General features: G+C 49.1%; 11 protein-coding genes across 11 annotated transcripts; 4 read left to right on the top strand and 7 right to left on the bottom strand.

The window, feature by feature from the left end:
• Positions 1-80: 80 nt before the first annotated feature.
• Positions 81-1,156, top strand: BMR1_03g00175 (ELMO/CED-12 family; the record flags this gene model as incomplete). The annotated part of the gene is made up of 4 exons (XM_021481796.1): positions 81-311; positions 332-791; positions 813-1,009; positions 1,031-1,156. 4 exons carry the CDS (start codon positions 81-83, stop codon positions 1,154-1,156), a joined length of 1,014 nt encoding a protein of 337 aa, XP_021338394.1.
• Positions 1,157-1,258: 102 nt separating this feature from the next.
• BMR1_03g00170 (tRNA (guanine-N(7)-)-methyltransferase non-catalytic subunit wdr4) lies at positions 1,259-2,310 on the bottom strand (the record flags this gene model as incomplete). Its single annotated transcript, XM_012793191.1, has 2 exons — positions 1,259-2,036; positions 2,057-2,310. The coding sequence occupies 2 exons, from the start codon at positions 2,308-2,310 to the stop codon at positions 1,259-1,261; spliced, it is 1,032 nt and encodes a 343-aa protein (XP_012648645.1).
• Positions 2,311-2,568: 258 nt separating this feature from the next.
• BMR1_03g00165 (Probable phospholipid-transporting ATPase DRS2) lies at positions 2,569-9,864 on the top strand (the record flags this gene model as incomplete). Its single annotated transcript, XM_021481795.1, has 9 exons — positions 2,569-2,631; positions 2,656-8,487; positions 8,508-8,788; positions 8,809-8,891; positions 8,912-9,285; positions 9,310-9,476; positions 9,497-9,548; positions 9,569-9,762; positions 9,783-9,864. The coding sequence occupies 9 exons, from the start codon at positions 2,569-2,571 to the stop codon at positions 9,862-9,864; spliced, it is 7,128 nt and encodes a 2,375-aa protein (XP_021338393.1).
• Positions 9,865-9,917: 53 nt separating this feature from the next.
• BMR1_03g00160 (UPF0587 protein C1orf123 homolog) lies at positions 9,918-10,483 on the bottom strand (the record flags this gene model as incomplete). The annotated part of the gene is made up of 6 exons (XM_021481794.1): positions 9,918-9,974; positions 9,996-10,101; positions 10,125-10,195; positions 10,216-10,276; positions 10,297-10,378; positions 10,399-10,483. The coding sequence occupies 6 exons, from the start codon at positions 10,481-10,483 to the stop codon at positions 9,918-9,920; spliced, it is 462 nt and encodes a 153-aa protein (XP_021338392.1).
• Positions 10,484-10,588: 105 nt separating this feature from the next.
• BMR1_03g00155 (Ganglioside-induced differentiation-associated protein 2) lies at positions 10,589-12,282 on the bottom strand (the record flags this gene model as incomplete). Its single annotated transcript, XM_021481793.1, has 4 exons — positions 10,589-10,651; positions 10,677-11,315; positions 11,501-11,919; positions 11,940-12,282. The coding sequence occupies 4 exons, from the start codon at positions 12,280-12,282 to the stop codon at positions 10,589-10,591; spliced, it is 1,464 nt and encodes a 487-aa protein (XP_021338391.1).
• Positions 12,283-12,344: 62 nt separating this feature from the next.
• On the top strand, positions 12,345-13,186 carry BMR1_03g00150 (hypothetical protein; the record flags this gene model as incomplete). The annotated part of the gene is made up of 4 exons (XM_012793187.1): positions 12,345-12,595; positions 12,616-12,795; positions 12,908-13,006; positions 13,027-13,186. The coding sequence occupies 4 exons, from the start codon at positions 12,345-12,347 to the stop codon at positions 13,184-13,186; spliced, it is 690 nt and encodes a 229-aa protein (XP_012648641.1).
• A 53-nt stretch (positions 13,187-13,239) lies between these two features.
• On the bottom strand, positions 13,240-14,033 carry BMR1_03g00145 (conserved Plasmodium protein, unknown function; the record flags this gene model as incomplete). Its single annotated transcript, XM_021481792.1, has 6 exons — positions 13,240-13,354; positions 13,375-13,507; positions 13,528-13,679; positions 13,702-13,782; positions 13,804-13,927; positions 13,949-14,033. 6 exons carry the CDS (start codon positions 14,031-14,033, stop codon positions 13,240-13,242), a joined length of 690 nt encoding a protein of 229 aa, XP_021338390.1.
• Positions 14,034-14,075: 42 nt separating this feature from the next.
• On the top strand, positions 14,076-15,071 carry BMR1_03g00140 (GPI not valid; the record flags this gene model as incomplete). The annotated part of the gene is made up of 3 exons (XM_021481791.1): positions 14,076-14,786; positions 14,809-14,979; positions 15,006-15,071. 3 exons carry the CDS (start codon positions 14,076-14,078, stop codon positions 15,069-15,071), a joined length of 948 nt encoding a protein of 315 aa, XP_021338389.1.
• A 111-nt stretch (positions 15,072-15,182) lies between these two features.
• On the bottom strand, positions 15,183-16,487 carry BMR1_03g00135 (actin 3; the record flags this gene model as incomplete). The annotated part of the gene is made up of 3 exons (XM_012793184.1): positions 15,183-15,400; positions 15,506-15,599; positions 15,621-16,487. 3 exons carry the CDS (start codon positions 16,485-16,487, stop codon positions 15,183-15,185), a joined length of 1,179 nt encoding a protein of 392 aa, XP_012648638.1.
• On the bottom strand, positions 16,462-16,844 carry BMR1_03g00127 (acyl carrier protein (ACP); the record flags this gene model as incomplete). Its single annotated transcript, XM_021481789.1, has 2 exons — positions 16,462-16,626; positions 16,647-16,844. The coding sequence occupies 2 exons, from the start codon at positions 16,842-16,844 to the stop codon at positions 16,462-16,464; spliced, it is 363 nt and encodes a 120-aa protein (XP_021338388.1).
• Positions 16,845-16,881: 37 nt separating this feature from the next.
• BMR1_03g00126 (NUG2, GNL2, nuclear GTP-binding protein) lies at positions 16,882-18,332 on the bottom strand (the record flags this gene model as incomplete). Its single annotated transcript, XM_021481788.1, has 4 exons — positions 16,882-17,119; positions 17,142-17,648; positions 17,669-17,871; positions 17,895-18,332. The coding sequence occupies 4 exons, from the start codon at positions 18,330-18,332 to the stop codon at positions 16,882-16,884; spliced, it is 1,386 nt and encodes a 461-aa protein (XP_021338387.1).
• Positions 18,333-18,417: the final 85 nt, after the last annotated feature.

Below are 18,417 nucleotides of genomic sequence, written 5' to 3'. Positions count from 1 at the left end.
CCATTTACAAACGCATATAAATAGTGGTTAGGTTGTGTAACTATGGAGATGCGTCCCCATAGCAAGAGTGGTATGGTGTGATGTATATCGTGCGGCAGTACGAAAGAGCAATAGAACTGCTGTTAAACTTTGTGAGCGGATACTCTACTGCAGAAAGGAATTTGCTAGGCATACGACATATTAGGGATATTTGTTTCTGGGTATTGGCCAAAAGGCATCTTGAATATCAAACCTACCTCATTCCAAGATTGGAAAGCACCATAGCTCTAGACAATATTAAATCAATTTGTAATCGCATACTAAGTCCCAACGTAAGGTGTATTTCAAGTAGATAATTTCCGATGCTTTCAGCTCAGAGTCTGACATATCATATATAATCGCCAAGATTCGCATAGATTTAAATATACGTGACTCCTTTACAAATCTGCTCAAAGATGCTCTATTGCAAATTCGCAGGTTTTATCATTCGGTCCATCAGATATCAATGTTAGCGTCCGTTCAAGTTGAACAGACGAATCCTAAGCACTGCGAGATGCTGGAAATCGTCTGGAAGTCACTATTGGACGCTCCTCTCCCCTGCAAATACAGTAAATCCAACATCGTTGACCTAAACCCAGGAGAAAGCAGCTGGGGATTATTAGGCTTCCAAAAACCATTCACAGACTTTAGATCAACCGGATACCTCGGACTAGTTGCTATGCATCATATGTCCACTATTTGGACTGAGGAAACTAAATCCCTGCTGAATGATACCAACGAGAGAACCAAATGGCTCCCCTTTGCTATAACAAGTAATAACACAACTCAGTCAGGCATTAATGTAACTTGGTGGCTCGTTGAATTTATGAAAGATAAGAGTTTGACGGAATACGGATGCTTGAATGGGTTTTTCTACCGCAGCGAACTGGATCCACTAGACATTTTTAACACCTTACACACATTTACCTTTTTCCAATTCTGTTACTTTTGGTTGAATGCTGAAACTACCTCTATAATGGACTTCCCAAGGGTGGGCACTTTTCTCATTTAGATTTCACTCAAATTCAAACGGTCAATATCTCAATTCTTCAGAGAATTCACAGACTCGGATGTCAAGGATCAAAAGTATATTAACCAAATCCCGCACATGATCAAAGTTCGAACGCTCATGTTATAGGCGCTAATAATTTTAATACATAACAGCAACCTTGTGCAAACCCCACACTCAACATAGATTTCTATATGGCACTCTGCCAAAAGTAATTTAATTGTCTGAAAATTAACAATTGTGCGCACCTCCCTCCCCCCTCCCCCCCTTTAACCCCTCATTTTGCTTCCAAAAATCAACCAATTCTCCGCTACAACCCGCCTGCACTTCAATTTTATGCCATGCATTGCCAACATTGTTCCATAAATCGCCACACATATCCAAAAAAAAATACCCGCTCAACGCGTCCACCCCGTCACTGTCCTCCAAAATCTCTGATATTTTGTGATTCGGTAGCTTTGCGGCACTTTGGACCTCAAAGGGCAATTGTATCCATCTATATTTATACGCCCAAACGTCAAAAACCATCATCATACTGGGATGTGCAAACAGCACGGCAATAAAACTGTCGCCAGACTCTGTCAAAATGTAAAAGGGGACATACATGCCGGGTCCGAACTCATCACATGCCAACTCGTGCAAATCCACAGTCTGCAATTCTGTAAACTGATCCAGATCCCAGGCCCTGAGCTTCCCGTCCGCACTGCAGGATATAAATTTATCGTCTCCGTATGGCTTCAGACAGGTGATGAACTCTGAGTGTCCCTGGCAAATCGCAAGGACCAAAAAAGGATTGTGGGCATCCAAAACTACAATCTTCCCATCCTTATTCCCCGTAAGAGAGAGATTGGCCATCAAGGTCGATGCGGTGATAGTAGTATAGTGAGAAAAAAAAAACTCAGCTTCACCAGATAAGTCGCTTTTTATGCGATAAATGTCCCCGAATCGATCGGCTACCAAAATGTGTGAACCCACAACGTACGCAGACGAAAGTTTTTTGCCCATGACTCTGAATCAATAACCGCACACCTCCTGCGCAAGCAACTGAGACCGTGATCCAATATTGCTAGTATTTTATCGTCTCCGCAAGTGAGTAGTTCGTCTCCAGAATGGGAGATGGACCTTACGGTACCGCTGTGGCACGTGTCATTTTTGCCACAAAATTCGGCGGACCCAGCTACGTCCACCGAAAACTTGAATATTACGTTCCCGCAGGCATAAAATAAATACGGCTTAGTGTGGGTTACAAGGAACGGAGATAGTGGAATCCCGGGTCTGAGCATGAAATACCGCCACACCAATACTGTCACACCACACGGCCCACACACGGTAACTAGAGAAGACAAGGAAAAGGGCAAGAAAAAGGACAAGGAAAAGGACAAGGTAAGGGTGTGAAACAAAACAACTGTGGAAACACTTTAATTTACCAAAGTATTTACCAAAGTATTTACCAAAGTATCTACCAAAGTATCTACCAAAGTATTTACCAAAGTATCTACCAAAGTATCTACCAAAGTATCTACCAAAGTATCTACCAAAAGATGAACTTCCCTCATGGCGAGAGACAGACCGCGGCGCAATCTAAAGCGCCACAGGACGCAAAGGTAACCTCCTTGTATTACGCTCAGGCAACCTCTCGGACGCTCCAAAATGGCACGGCGAGAAAGGTTGCGATGCTCGACAAAAGGCAGAAAATATGCCAGGACGCCAAGTCGAGGCCCCTATGGGAACTAAGAACGCTACAAATAAACCCAACGAGCGACAGAGAGTCCGCCGTCTTCCCCTCCAACTCGCTACACACTGGCCCCCTGCGCCTCGCACTACTCGTACTCGGACTACTCCTCAACACGCTGGTGATAAGGGTGCATACTCTGGTCCACCTTCTCTTCTTTGCCCTCGAATACATACTCTGGCGCACCGTGGACGACGTCTACTTCTCGGTCTGCCCGTACGTGCCCCTCTGGGCCTCTATACTGGTCTCCCTCCTGCACGGGGGCGTAGAGGTGGCAAACAAATACAGGCTCGGGAAGCTGATAGACACGCAGCAGTGCCACGTCGTCGACCCCCGACGGCCCCGGGTGATGAGCGTCAGCTGGGCCGACCTAACGCTGGGCAGCATCGTCAAGCTGACCGCGGGGGAGGAGTCCCCCGCGGACATCGTGCCTATCTCCACCAGCGGGAGCAACGGCGTGGTCTGCGTTGACACGAGTTTGGTGGACGGTAGCGGCGACCTGAAGATCAAGAGCTGCGTGAAGGACGCGGGCATCGAGGCGTCCCTGCACACAATGTGCCGCATAAGGGGCCAGATCGTCTGCAACAAGCCGAGCGCGTCCACTGAATTTACGGGTACCCTAAAGCTGAGGGGTTTTCCCCGGTCCAACGTTCTAACTACGAGCAACTTTATTCAGCGCGGCTCCATCGTCAGGAACGCGGCCTCTGTCTACGGAGTGGTGGTCTACACCGGCAGAGACACTAAATTTGGCATCAACTCGCAGCGCAACACGCTATTCAAGACGGCATCCATCGACCGGGATATAAACATATACACAATGGGGCTGCTGCTGCTGTTCACTGCCTGCTGGGTCACCAGCCTCATCCTCCACCACAGCCACGCCTCCTCGGGGTCCCAAAACCCCACAGCCAACAGCGTGAAATTTACAAAGGTCCTAAAGTTTGCATCGCTCTACCTCTCGCTCGTCCCCAACACCATGGGGGCGCTCCTTGACCTAAACAGGCTCCTGCAATGCGCCCGAATCAAGCTAGAGAGCGCCGGCGCCCCGCCCCCGGCGGGCCCCGGCGCGCCTGACATAATTCCGCTAAGCGGTACGCGAAACGAAGAGCTTGGGCGCGTAGACTTTGTTTTCACGGGCTACCGCGGCGTGATCACGAAGCTAAAGCCGGAAATTGCTTTCATACGCATCGGAGACTCGCTCTACTCCGGGGGCCCGCAACGCGCAATTGACACCTGCTACGTCGCTCCCAGTGGCGTACTGGAGCCCCTGCGGGTGCCCCTGCGCCCGGCCTCCCACCTTTTCAGGGCCCACCGCGAGCCGGACGCGGCCGAGAGGCGTGAGCGGCTGCGCAGCGTCGACCGCTTCCTAAAGCTGTGTAGCATGTGCAACATATCCACGACTGTGCTCGGCGGCGGCTCGAGAAACCTAGGGAGCTGCGTCTTTTCCTCCTCCAAGTCGCTTAAGATACCGCCCCGCGCCTCAGCGCTGGGCAGGCCCAGGCGCAGGCCCCACGCCACCTCGGCCGAGGCGCGCCCCGCTGACCCGCCACGCGGCTACAGGGTAGAGGCCGGGGCGGGTCTGGGCGGCCGGCTGCGTTCCGTCATGTCGCTTGGTCGGGCCCCGTCCAGGGTAATGATAGACTACATGTCCCTATACCCCGAAGACGACTGCCTCGTGGGCTTTGCCTTCGACCGCGGCTACAAGCTGCTCTACAAGTCCGCAAGTTCCATCGCAGTGCTGGTGCGCGGCAAGGTCCAGTGCTGGGAAATCTTGGGGCTGCACGCGCCCTCGCCCCAGCGCAACAGGGTCTCGTTGGTCCTCCGCCCTGTGCGCAGGGCGGACTGGCAGCGCTGCGGGTTCAAGCCTATGCCATGCAGCTACGCGCCGGACGCGCGCCACGAGCGCATCGCCCGCAGGTGCAGGGGGGCCATAGTCCTCTCCAGGTTCACCCTGCCCGATGCGGGGACCGCCGACCCGGATGCGGGCACCGGCAGGGGTGGCACGGGCGACTTGAACGACTCGAGTGGATCGAATAGCTTGAACAGCTTGAACTTCTCGGGTGGGCTCAAAAGGGTCCAGCTCTACTACCGCTGGCTGACCGAGGGGCAGCTGGGCGAGTACCTGGCCAGGAAGGGCGAGGGATCGTCCGGCGTCTTCGCCCCGGACGAAGAGGCCGTGGCCAGCGTGCTGGAGCGCGACCTTCAGCTGGTCGCGACCATCGGGTTCAGGGCCGAGCTGGCGGAGGGCGTGGCAGAGACGATGGCGCGCCTGGCCGGCGCGGGCGTGAGGGTCTGCCTGGCCACGGGTGGTGAGAGGGACGGCTGCGTGAGCGCGGCCCATCAGGGCGGCCTGCTGCGCGACGGCGCCAGACTATTTAGCGCGGCCCTGCCAGAGTCCACAGAGCTCTGCGACTCCGGGACAGCCATGGGCCAGATCAACGCCGCCCAGGAGGACCAGGGCAGGCAGCAGGTGCGGGCGCTGTCCGCGCAGCTGCTGGAGTCGTTCTACCGGGCGCGCGGCGAGTGCTGGGCGTCGGGGCCGCACCCCTCGCGCCACGCAGCGTCGCAGCCGCACCGGCAGCTCTGCCTCACCCTCTGCGGCCGCGACGTGGAGTCGTTCGCCGTGCATAGTGACATGGAGACCTGCCTGGCGAACATGATTTGCCTTTCTGACGTGATTGTGGCGCATGACATGCTGCCCCAGCACAAGGGCCGGCTGGTAGAGCTGCTCAAGGGCCGGCTCACGCCGGCGCCCTCGGTCCTCGCCGTGGGCTACAGCTACGACGACGTCTGTGCCTGCAGGGCGTCGGACGTGGCCGTGGCGTTGGCACGGCCCGACTGCCAGGCGGTCGGCGTGCGGCAGGTCGGGGGGAACAAGCTGGTCTGCTGGTCCGACTACTTGGTGGGCGGGTTCTCCAGCCTGACGGACCTGCTGTTTTTCCACGGGTCTGTCTCCCTAGTCTCCACCTCGGCGATCCTGTCCCAGCTGGTGTACTTGGGCGTCTGCCAGGGGGCGCTCTGCTTCCTCTACCAGGCCTTCACGGGCTGGGCGGCGCTGCCGCTCTACCCGCGCGCGCAGGTCTACGCCTGGTGCGCGTTCGCCGCTGTCTTTTCCGCGCTGCACGCAGCTTTTATCCGACGCACGGCCCCACGCGCGCTGCTCAGGGGGGCCCCTCTGCTCTACGCGCTGGGGCGGCGGCGCTACTACCTGAACGGCTCACGGTTCGGCCAGTGGGTCGCGGAGGCAGTGGCGACAAGCGTGGCGGTTTTTTTCACGGCCAAGGCCGCGCTGGACGACTCGCCCTACCTGTTGGCGCCGACTCCTGAAGGAGGCGTAGGGCTCACCGTCTCGGCCAGCGCTTACAACGCGCTGATGGCGGTCGCGGTGCTGCTGGTGGGCAATATGCGCGTGTCTATGCAGTGCAACGCCTGGATGCTGCACTCGCACGGGGTGTCCGTGGGCCTGGCAAGCCTGTTGGCGCTTTTCGCTCCCACCGTGCTCACCGTGCTCCTGCTGGGCACGGGCGCACTTTCCCGGCAGCTGTCGCGCTGGCCCTACACTTGGGTGCTGGTTCCGCTTTGGGTGGCGATAGCGCTGGTGGGATCTGAGGCCTTCGCGCTGCTCGGCAAGCGCCTGCGCGGGGACGTCCTTGACCGGTTCCATGCCCGGGCCGCGCTGCTCCTGCGCGACGCCTCGCGCTGCCTAAAGCGCGGCGTGGCGCTGGGGCCCAGCGGCGCGATGGTTTCGCGCGGCCGGTGGCACTGGCTTCGGCCCCAGGTCTGGACGCTCACGCCGCGCGTGACGCAGGCCGTGGCCGACGCATTCGGCGACGACCCGGCGCTGGCGGCCGCCCTTCCGGCCCCGCGCGCGTTTGCGGTGCGCGAGGCGGCGGACGTTGTCAAGCACGAGGAGGACGCGCCGCCGCCGGGGGCCACCGATCACGTCCAGACGTCGCACCTGCTGAACCGGGTGACGCTTTGGTTTAAGGACCCGCAGCTGGAGGCAGAGTACGTCGCCAGCAGGAAGCGGAGTGAGTACTTTTCGTCTGTGCTTTGGTACCGCTGCGTGTTTTCAGTTTTTTTTGTCTTTTACATCGCTAGCTGGGTTGTGGAGCACCAGGTGGCGCGGGCCTGGAGCTTTGGCGCGCGTGGGCGGTGGGGAGGCGCGCGGGTGATGCTGGCGCTGGCGCCGCTGTTGCTCGTGCTGCTGGCGCTCGCCGCTGGAATCGTAGCGACGTTTTACCGCGCCGCGTTTTCGAGGCACTCGAAGCTGGTGCAGGGCGCCGTTGTGGCGGCTGTGATTTTGCAGAACCTGGGCGCGGAGGCGTTTTGCGCGCAGGAGTTCCGCGACTCTAACTGGTTCCACAGCATCCTGTTCCCCATATTCACGTTTGTGATCCTCCGGCTGCCCTTTTTGGCTGCCCTGGTCAGCAACTTGTTCTTCATACTGGCCAACGTTGTGTTGGGTCACGCGTTGCCCCCCGCGAACGGCTCCTCTAACTTTGCGATTTGGAGCCAGGAGATGCCGCTCTACATCGGCATCAACCTGCTGGTGGTGCTGGTGGGGTACCGGCTCGAGTACAACGCCCGCAAGAGCTTCATCCTCGAGTATGCGGCGGCCTGCGCGCGCCGGCGGCAGCGCGAGATCCTTAATACGATGCTTCCGCACTTTGTTGTGGCGCATATGATCAACGAGGAGCGCACGCACGAGGCGCCTGTCGGCCCTGTCACGATGGGGCTGGCGGCGGAGGAGCGGGACGCCGTGACGGTGCTGTTTTGCGACGTCTACAGGTTCCAGAACTGGGTGGCCATCCTGGAGCCCACCAAGTTGGTGGAGCTGCTTGACGTGCTCTTCCTAGCATTTGACAAGTGCGCGCAGGAGTTTGGCTGTACCAAGATCGAAACTGTGTTTGAGAGTTACCTGGCTGCGGCGGGGCTCTCGCTGGACGCGCGTGGCGCGCAGGAGTGCCCTGCGGCTGCGGCGGCCCGGGCTGTAGACCTGGCGCTGGCCATGCTGCAGGCGGTGGCCCTGCTCCACGCGGACGCGGTCCCCGCGGGCGAGCGGCTGCAGGTTGTGATAGGGGCGCACACGGGGCGCGTTATTTGCGGGGTGGTGGGGAGCAGGAAGCCGCAGTATGCGCTTTTTGGGGACACGGTCAACACGGCCAGCCGCATGAAGTATACGGGCGAGCCGGGGCACGTACATATAAGTTCGCATACGCACGCGCTGGTGTCCGGCGACAGCACCCTTTCGTTTGAGCGCCGGGAGACCAGCGTGAAGGGCAAGGGGCTGATGGAGACCTACCTCCTCCGCGCAGTCGCGGGCAGCCAGTACCCGAGCTATCAGGGGGCCGCTGCGGAGGGCGGGGGCGAGCGCGCTAGGGTCCGGCGGCAGATAATCGCGGCGGCTCTTGGGGAGCGTGACGAGTCGCTGGAGACGCCGTCTGGCGCGGGGCTATCGCAGTTGTTTCGGGAGAGCGTGGAGGAGTTGGTGCCCGCGTCGGGCTGCCTGCGTTGCCTGTCTGGGCGATACGGGGCGAGTTCGGCGTACGAGGCAGAGGAGGCGGTTGCGGAGGAGGGCGTGGACGACCCGGGGCTTTCCTCGAAGGCCATAGGTTGGGTTTCTCTAAAGTTTACGGACAAGTTGTTGGAGGAGAAGTATCGGTTGAACTTTTACAGCGACCGGGCGAACGTTTCCACGATAGAGCAGACGCTGGCTATATTTATAGTGGGTGTTTGTTAATGCAGATTATATTTGTGGCGCAGACGGTGACTTCAATGGGCCTGCCCCGCATATTTTTGGACCCGAGCAGCGTGCAGCACCGCCTGTTTGTCAACTACCTTTCATACTGGAGCGTGAGGTCCGGGTATACCGTTGGGGCGTTTGTCCTCTGGTTTTACTTTCACCACCACTCTTCTACGCGCGAAGCGGTTGTGTCAAAGTGGATGATTTTTTTTCTGAGTCCGTTGTTTGTCAGCGCGGCCTGTATTTTTTCGCTTTCAAACTCGTGGGCCATAGCCAAGGAGCCGTAGGGCGGCTTTGACTTAGGTTGGGTGACTCTCAGAACTTGTGGCTTTCCTGCGACAGCATTGAATTTTACTTTTATATATGCCTGTTGCACCACAACACGGGTAAGTGTCTGTGCACTCAGGCATGCTGTTCCAGACGTGCATACTCGTGGACCTGCTGCTCATCACCATGTCTATAACATTTATTTCATCGTCTGTGGTTAAGACTGCGGTTACAAGCGTCACGATTTTTAATATACCCTGCTTTATCCTCTTCAACCTAATTTCCGCCCATTGCAAGGAGACAATTGACAGGCGGACGTTTTACGCCAACGAGCGCGCAAAGGCCATTGAGGCCAAGGCCTCGCAGCTGCTCAAAGACATGCTGCCGAAAAATGTGTTGGAAGAGTTCCAAATGGATAAACTGCGTCTCGCCTATCGCCACGAAAACATGTCATTTCTCTTCGCCGACATTGTGGGCTTCACTACATGGGCAAAGTCTGTGGACGCGTCCGAGGTACGCCGAGACTCACTAACACAGGTCCTCAACATGTTGCAGAACCTTTTCGCCAGGTTCGACAGGAACAGCACCAAGTTCGGCCTCTACAAGCTCTGCACGATAGGGGACGCGTACGTGGCCGTCAGCGAGCCGACTACCGCGGAGGACGCCGCGGCCACTGCCGCCGACGGAACGGAGGGAGTGCTGCTGTGAGGCAACGATAATGCAGAATGGCTCACTCGATGCTCGCCAGCATTCAGGAGATACGCGAACGCCTGGGGGTATCCGTCCGATCACGCAGATACCCGGACTCAACATGCGGATAGGGCTCCACTTTGGCTCTGCGGTGGGAGGGGTCATAGGGTCGGGCCGCCTGCGCTACGACCTCTGGGGAATGGATATACTCACGGCAAACATGATGGAAAGCAACGGAGCTCCAGGGAAAATCAACGTCTCTGAACGCTTCAGGGATATACTCATGCTCAACTCGCCAAAGTACGCCCGCAGTAACGCAGCCGCTTCACGTACACCTTTAACAAGGAAGTCCGGGTCATTGACCAGACCGTGCGGAGCTACATACTGGGCCCGCTCGCTTAGCGTCCAGAGGAGAGGGGAGAGGGCGCAATAAATTACAATGTCAGAATGTACAATTACAACTTCGCAAACTTGTAATCCAACTCCAACACAGATAGGGGCTCATTTGTGTCCTGGGTTACGTATTGACACACCGAATCGTAATCTGCCCAAGAACCCTCCTGGAAGGTCACGGCATACACTCGCCCGCCTCTCAGTGCCTGAAACCCGCCTCGCGGGTGCCACTTGATAATGTCCAAACTAACTATGTCACCTGTTCGTACCCTCTCGCTTCAAATTTGGCTATACACTTGAATTTGCCAACGTCCTCCGTAGTGTAGGGTATGCCCTCTTCCTGAGTCGCTGGCGGCCTACCGCTATCCGTATACTAGCCCTGGCATCCGAGTCCCTCCACTTTACTATAAAATTGGCATCCCTGCGTCCAGCTCGTATTACCCTCTAGAATTTGGTATGCTGTAGCTTTCAGAACTACTAAAGTAGACGTTTTTGCGGAACTCGTAGCCCGTTGGCTCTTTTACTGCGTTGAAGTAGACATACCATCCACTTCCCAACGAATGCCAGGCACGGCCCTAACACTGTCGACGTTTTCCAACTCGGCTTTTATATATAACCCCAAAATCATACCCAACGGGAAATTCACACTATAACACACTACAATACCACGTGTACTATGCACTTTTTGCAATCTACAATTAGTGTACAATATAACAGAAGTTGCCATGGGAATTCAAACTCGTAAACTTGGTAACAAGTCATATAACACCCTAGAATCTACATACTCTAGCAATTCCTATATTAAACAACTGTAGGGGTACCTGGTGCTCCTGAATGTGTATCGCCGTGTCCCAAACCTTTGGTGGAATAAATGGATATAAAATTAATAACACTCCTCTGATCAAATAACTGCTACGGTGAATTAGCAGCTGTGACAACTGTGACAAACGCTTGTCCCCCCAAATTTCAAATACGTCCTTAAATAACGATATGCCCAATGATGTTGAACTGCTTGCGTCACAATTTGCTAGTAGTAATGTAAATTTCCCATTTATTTGGAAAACATATAACACAAAATGAACTAGCTCGTTGTAATCACATACATTGGGCAATTTCTTCATGTCCACACAAAAAAGGACTCTTCCCACCTTGTCGGTTCGGTCTGATGATATGAAATTTACACGTTGGAATTTTTCAAAATAGCCTCGGGCATTAAAAGCCCTTGAAATCTTTGTATGGAATGAAAACTGGGCCTCTTCATCGCCTTCCCAGTCGCCTGATTTTTTGGCATAGTATATCTGCTCTGCCCTTGTTCTCCTTTTACTCCAATTCTGGAATGTCGTAGAGTGAAATGATGGATCACTTAACGGTAACAAATTGTTGCCATCTGATGATATTTTTATACACCTGCCGCTAACTTCCAGCTCTCCGTAGTCGTTACCCATTTCCACACTGCGAACCTAAATATATTCAATCGACTAGTCGATAAATAATTCACATAAACTATTTGGTGAATAGAATCATTAACCATTTGTAATAAAAAATACATTATTTACATATATTTCATATTAAATCGTCGTTAAATCCGCTATCCCATTATTAGTAATACATTAATTCGATATATAAATATGTACAACATAATCACCTCTGAACTATTGCGGGGAAAGTACAAGGGCATTGTAGAATGGTATGTATTCAACTGATTTTTATTGCCAACCAAAAAAACTTTATTCACGCCATTCTGCACAGGGTCCATGGAAATCCACCTCCGCAAAGAACGAAGTAGTGTTTGTGAATAGTGCTCTATGGGAAAATAGTGATCCGGCACCGGATGCAGCTCAAATGCGATACTCTCAAACCCTTTCTCAACTGTCAGTTTGATGCACTCCCTTATAGACATGTTCAAAGTGTTACATGATGAACGGTGGTATTTTGGAGTGTATTTTGGAGAAATTGAAAGGATTACGTGATTAAATGCCACGTTGTGGCATCGAACTGAAAATGCCTGGCCCGTCTTCAAGCCGCTAAGTTTAGCAATCGAATCTCGAAAATTGTATCCTCCATCTAAATCAACTTTTACATACATCTAATCAATGTCCTTAGGGATGTGTTACAACTAATATCATCGTCTAATATACATATTAAGGCATCTACCTGTAAGTTGCAAATGCCACAATCTGCAAAGTGAAATTTGCAATTGAGTGCCTCATCAATCGCAAATTCACCTATGTTATAGGCTTCTGTTGTATCTATTTGGGTTGTAGCTTTGCTTGCAAATGAGTACTGGGACCAGGACTCAAATTCACTGAGTGGAACTGGCGTTATTGGAGGCAAATCGTCGTGATCAGAATCAATTTCCAGTATGTTGGATATCTCATCGGATAACCACTGGAAAGTGCTGCTGACATTCCCTCCGAACCCTTTCATTTCATAATTCACATATAGTGCCCTATACCCTACCCTCATCAATACCGTGCGTGTGTACATCAATGCAGCAGAGATGTATAAACCGCCCAGCCATTATCGCATCATTTGCTTTGTTTATATGTAACAATTCGTTAGATAAGTTTGCAAATAGTCACTTGGCTAGGAAGAGGCAAAATACCTCAGAAATAGAATACACGGACTCTGAGAATCTCGAATTAGTCGATAGTATCATGGATAACCTCTCGAAAAAATTGAAACAATCAAATGAATTTCTAATTTCTGAACTTGAAAAATTACCCACTAACAAGGCAAAGTAATCACTCACTCATTTAGCCCCCGACTGGTTGAGAATCTGATACTAGATTGCGAAAAAAAACCTATCAAATACCTAGCAAGAACTACTGTTAATCAGTCCACCATAAAGATACAGCCGTACAATAAGGAACATGTAAAGCACTTGCTTGATCTTGTGCATAAGACATTTCCTGAATCGCAAACAAAAAGTGACAGCGAGTAAGTTTGCCCTGCTTTGTCAATCAATAATAAATAGTGACCATTGATACTATTGTGCATACACTTATTAGTGCTATGTTGTGTGCTTTAAAATTAGAAATACTTTACATAGAAATGTATGGATCACCATATCCGCCCTTAGTGATGATCTAAAGGAAGGGGTAAAGGCTGCCGTAAAAGAATTGTTGCTCAATACAAAAAATAAACATCGGTATACAGAGATTGATGTAGAGTCGCCAGACAAGATGCGATAAATGCGTTGAAGAATGCAAAAGATAGGCTCAGTGATGACTTCTACCATATGAAACTTCAGGAAGTCGATGAAACTTCCAAAAAACTCTATGGTGAAGTGGAGAAGTTGTGCAATAAAAAAATTGAATTGTCAGCATAAACCCCTTTTGCTCATATCCGAAAATTGCTGTATCCTTAATCTTTGCTAGTTCATTAGTGCAACCATGGTCGAACCCATAGTTGATTATAATCTGATTGTGGGCTAGGCGATTTACACACTTTGAGTTTTGTGGCAAACAGAGTAACAAAATCATTCTGGGGGGAGATCCTACATCTGTAACTGCTTACTTTTGTATATTAAACGATACTATATCCCCCTTATTTATATAACATTTCTGTTTAATGTCGCTAACAATTGTATTAAACATGCCATAACATAACACTGTAATTCGTGACATACTCACCAACGATACTTGGCCATCTAAATAGGTGCAATATTACATGCTTTAATCCCTAATTGTGGTATGTAAACTAGTGCTCTTACAGAGATACTGAAGGAGAGTATCTCGGCATTATGATTAAGTCTGGCTAGAGAATCCAATTTTTTGACCTTCCTAAAAGATATCCAAATACCGTTGAAATCTGGAATGTACCTAAATAGTATGGTAGTGATACTTTATTAGGAAGGTGGAGAGGTAGTTGTAAATGCCAGCGTTAATGTCTTCGGAAAATGATATTGGTACCTGAGCATATCCACTAAGTCAAACTGCTAACTACTTGACTGTTAGTATGTGAAAATTAGATTTGCAGCCCCTAATTGGTGATTCTAACGCCACGACAAGTGAATTGATACTGTCGAATACGCGTTTGAAGTTATTCTGGTCCACATGTTTCGCAAATGCTAGGTGAAGATGGAACTAACAATTGCAAGACTTGATTGCAAAATCGCGAGCACGAGTAAATCCTACGCTTTTTGATGATTCCACTTCCCAATGAACATTAGCCATGCAAATACCTTAGCACTAACTCTATATGATAGGGCACCACAGATGGTCACCAAGGCACACCCTTGGGTGTTGCCAAACATATTGTCTTTTTACGCATTGCCCTTATCTACGATTGTAAATATAGGACTAACCAACGGCATCTACTGCCAGGATCTCTTCATTGCCTACAATGTCTACCAGGCATACCAGATGAAGCTACAACAGAAAACTATGGACAAGCAGGTAGAGCTGTATAAGCATACGCTGCTACATAGGCAAGCTGTTAAAGAAAAAAATAAAGGGGTTAAAAAGGTGGTAGGAATTAAAATCGTTAGGCCTCTCTCGGAAAGTATGTATCATACTGACCTAATCTCTACTATTTGGCTAGGAGTGATTCCTTTTCAATACCCCTTGGTGAATAAGAAGTTACAACTACCCAAGGAAAGGATTAATAGACGGCGCCATTTTGTGTTGCAGTTTAAAAACGATAAAGGCGAGTGGGTCAAGCTGTCAAACTTTGTATTGGTGGATTTTTATATCTACACAATGTCCACATTCAACCAAATTGATGCACAAAGGTCACAACTAAAAACTATGGCTTTGGAACATAAATTCGTGGTGATTAGAGTTTGTAAACGTGATGATGATACCTTTTGTCCTGAAAATACCTTCTCTTCACAAGTTTTAATCGATATAGCGAATAGGAAAGCTTCGTTCCTCGTGAATGTGGGATCCAAATCCTACCCATACGGGTTATCTCATACGACAAACGATGTAATTGCTCACATTTACATAGATTGTGAATTTATGCCCAAATGGTGAACCCCCGGATAAAAGTGTCATTGACGATATGGTCAAGATTTACGTCCCATTGGTGAATAGGGATATCCTAACACCCATGCGCAAAGATCAATCGTATTTACCTCTGGAAAATGTAATCACCGATGTCCAATACCCCCCGATGATCGTAAGCGCCACAGCATAATAATCTAGATATTCTCCACGGCAATCGTTATCCTGGCAAATACTATAGCCCGTAAAATGGGCTGCGTTAAATAGCAATTACATTGTGGCATCTTTTATGTTGTTTTAAAAACTACTAGTACCAGTAAATAGTGACTGGTGAACTTAATGAATTGTACATTATCACAGAAATTAGGTCAAAATGAATTAGCGGCATTTCCTGTCGAAAATTGGCATGCCATGCTCCATAAATTCGGGCTGTGATATCCACAATTGTTGAAATTTGCCCAAACTTGTCAATATTGACCCGCCAAGCCAAGTGGAATACTTTCGTTCAATAATATTGTTAGACACTATGAGTTTGTACTTGAAGGAACCCAAGAGATTTTGCTTGTTTAGCTCAGTGGGCAGGTTGTCTACCAGTCCTAATTTAATAATTATTATTTAAATTGAATTTGCGCAATTGTTTATCATCGTGTATAAATGCACTTATGTTTACATATATAAAAATATTATGAAAAACTTCCCACCTGCCAAGAGGGACACCCCGCCAGTAAAAATTATCGCAGTTAACAAATCTTTCCTCACATCCACATCACATTCCAACAATGTATCCAAAATTGTCTACTTCACCAATTTACTTACCTGAGGCAGACCCTTATAACCTTGGATATTATGGTTTGTAACAGCACTTGGAAGCATTAACACATTTGTGAGCGTATTTTTAATCTTTTGCGTCTCAATGACTGTGCGATCTGGTAATGTATACGTGTTTTCTATCAACATTTCCTTGAAATTCTTACATAACCACAATTGCTGATGTAATGTTAAGTCGCCTAAATTGATATTTTCTGCAGTGAGCAAATGAAGCAGATACTCATCCAAACCCTGACCCCCTAGGGGTAAATCTATTATTGGGCATTGCAAACAAGTACCCTCGTATACAGGGGCTGATACTAACCCCCCCGCTCCAATATCCAACACCAAAGCATTACTTCTCCCTGCAGCAAAAGCAGAAAGGACTGCACGTTTGGCCACAAAGGCGGCAGGAGATTCTATTTTCTCGAATAAAACCTCTGCAACACATTCCCTATAGGGGCGACTTTCCAGGCTGGGCTCAGTGACTAGTATTGGATGGTCTTGTAAATTTGAACATAAACCTTCTATGCGTGATTGGTCATTATAAGTGTTGGGCCAGTTTTTATAACTATCTTGGCAATTATATTTAGTACCCAAAATGCCCTCATATAGGAGCTGTTCAAAAATTTCCGTATCGATATTGTACTTTGTCTCTTGGCCAAACTTACTGGTGTTTGTGTAGTACCTGGTTAGTAGCAATTTTGGTACACAATTTGGCGGTACAAATGGTGATAACGATAATCCATCATTAGTAGCGAAACTTGGTAATAAAGTCCTAGGGGTATCCTCCTGGCAGTGTCCAATCTTTGTGTATTCGTATCCCGGATCCACCACCAGGGCATTTACATCATCTCCGCCGCAACAAGTTTCCATTCACAGCGCTTTCGATGTATTCGGCTATATCACTCAAAGTAACAAATGACTCGGCCTGTGTATCTGGTATGGATATGTCGAAAGCGTCTTCCAGGGCAATTACCAACTCAATTTTGTCTAAACTATCCGCACCCAAATCCTAAATAATGTCTTCATTACATCAACAAGTCTATCATTTATCGTTGCGGGCTTATCAAAATGATCAGAGGCAATAGATTCTACCTTGGTGATTATCTCAGGCCTAACTGAGTGGGCTAAGAAATTTTTTCTGTAAACATTTGTAGTACACTTATTAATTCTAAAGCTGGAGCTAAAATTCAAAAACAATGGCACTGTTACTAACAGATGAATAAGCATCAGTTAGTGGTATAGGGCGGCCACCTAAGGAGATCTGTCAGCCTGCCGTATCAACGTTAGCAGGTGGCGCGTGGGGGGGTGATATAAAGTAGGAGATTCTGCCGCGTTGGAAATCATTTAGGACCATTCTTGCTGCTATTTTGCAATCAGGAATTCCTCCAGGTAACATTTTGCCACTCCTTTTGGCCACTGTCTTTAAGAATTCTTCGGCCATTTCCGCACCACTAAGACTAATCCATTCATCACTTATTGAATATATAGATGTTAAACATTCCCTAAATTAAAAATATGACCAACTTGTTTACCAACTCTAACATTGGCAATATGTAGTTTTCTGGGTCACTAACTCTTTCAACTCTTATCACACCCTTCAAAATCTTGGCCGCATCACTGATCTCTTCAGGAGGAACAATGCCCGGGCAATCTATCATATGCACGCGTTTCGTAAGGGATACGTACTGCCAAACGCGAGTTTCGCCTGGTACAGGTGCTGCCTTGCAAGATTTATTTCCACACAACGTATTGATTACTGAACTTTTGCCCACATTTGGGTAACCGACGAATCCCACACTCACATGTTTGCGATCTTTCAGCAGCTTAGAATATTGTCTCAACAAGTCTAGCAATGTATGTTTTCCGAATGGTTTATTGATTGATGCATGGAAAGCTATCGTTGGAAACTCAACGCTAAGATGTTTAATCCAATTCTTGGTTACCCAAGTGGGTACCAAATCGCATTTATTTAGTAGCAATATTAGATGTTTACAAGTTTTTGTTTTAATGTGACTTTCCAGTCTCAAGCACCTAAATCATTAATGTCGTACCTGGTGCCGACGGGATCTCTTGAATCTAATACCTGAATGATAATATCTGACGAATCAATAACCTTGTACAGTTCTCCCCAAATCCTCTTTGATGTACCTTTGCTAAAAATAGATTCTGATGTATACAAAGTTTCTGCATCATCTGTGTTTATAGTTATGGATTTATCATTCGATTCTTTATACGATTCATCTTTCCCCTTAGCCTGATTGAGCATTTTAATAGTACCTGCAGCGCCAATTCTTCAAATGAATCCGCTGATAATTTGACGCGCTTTCGCTGTTTTTTTGGTCCAAAAACTTCGGAAAATGATAGTTTATTTGCTAACTTTCCCGGTAGATCTTTGGTCTGCAGTAGTCCCATGGGCAATTTAGACCTTTTGAGCAGTATTGCCGTGGGATCATTCTTATCTTTTGCCAATTCTTCGCGAAAATTTTCAAGTTTCTTCTGGTTTATCACCCTTGTGTTGCCAAACCAGCGCCTATCTGGTTGTATACGTGCTGCAGCAGTTGGTTCATGGGTTGTGGTATTGGATATGCCCTTAGAGCGATATAATTTAAGCCTATTCTCAGTGCTAACTGAACGGTTTATGCGGATTGATCCCTTTTTTAAACTGTTTGCATGATTTTTGCTTGCCAAAGTGGCATTTTTTATTGTCTTCTTCATGGCACAATGCAGCACAACTGAACATTTGAGCACTATATTGTAAGCCTATATGTTTGCATGTAGAAAATGACCCAATTTGTAAGCT

Source organism: Babesia microti, chromosome III (genome assembly GCF_000691945.2).
Source record: "Babesia microti strain RI chromosome III, complete genome".
NCBI lineage: Eukaryota > Apicomplexa > Aconoidasida > Piroplasmida > Babesiidae > Babesia > Babesia microti.
The sequence above is the reverse complement of the archived record's forward strand: the minus strand, read 5'-3'. Positions and strand labels throughout refer to the sequence as shown.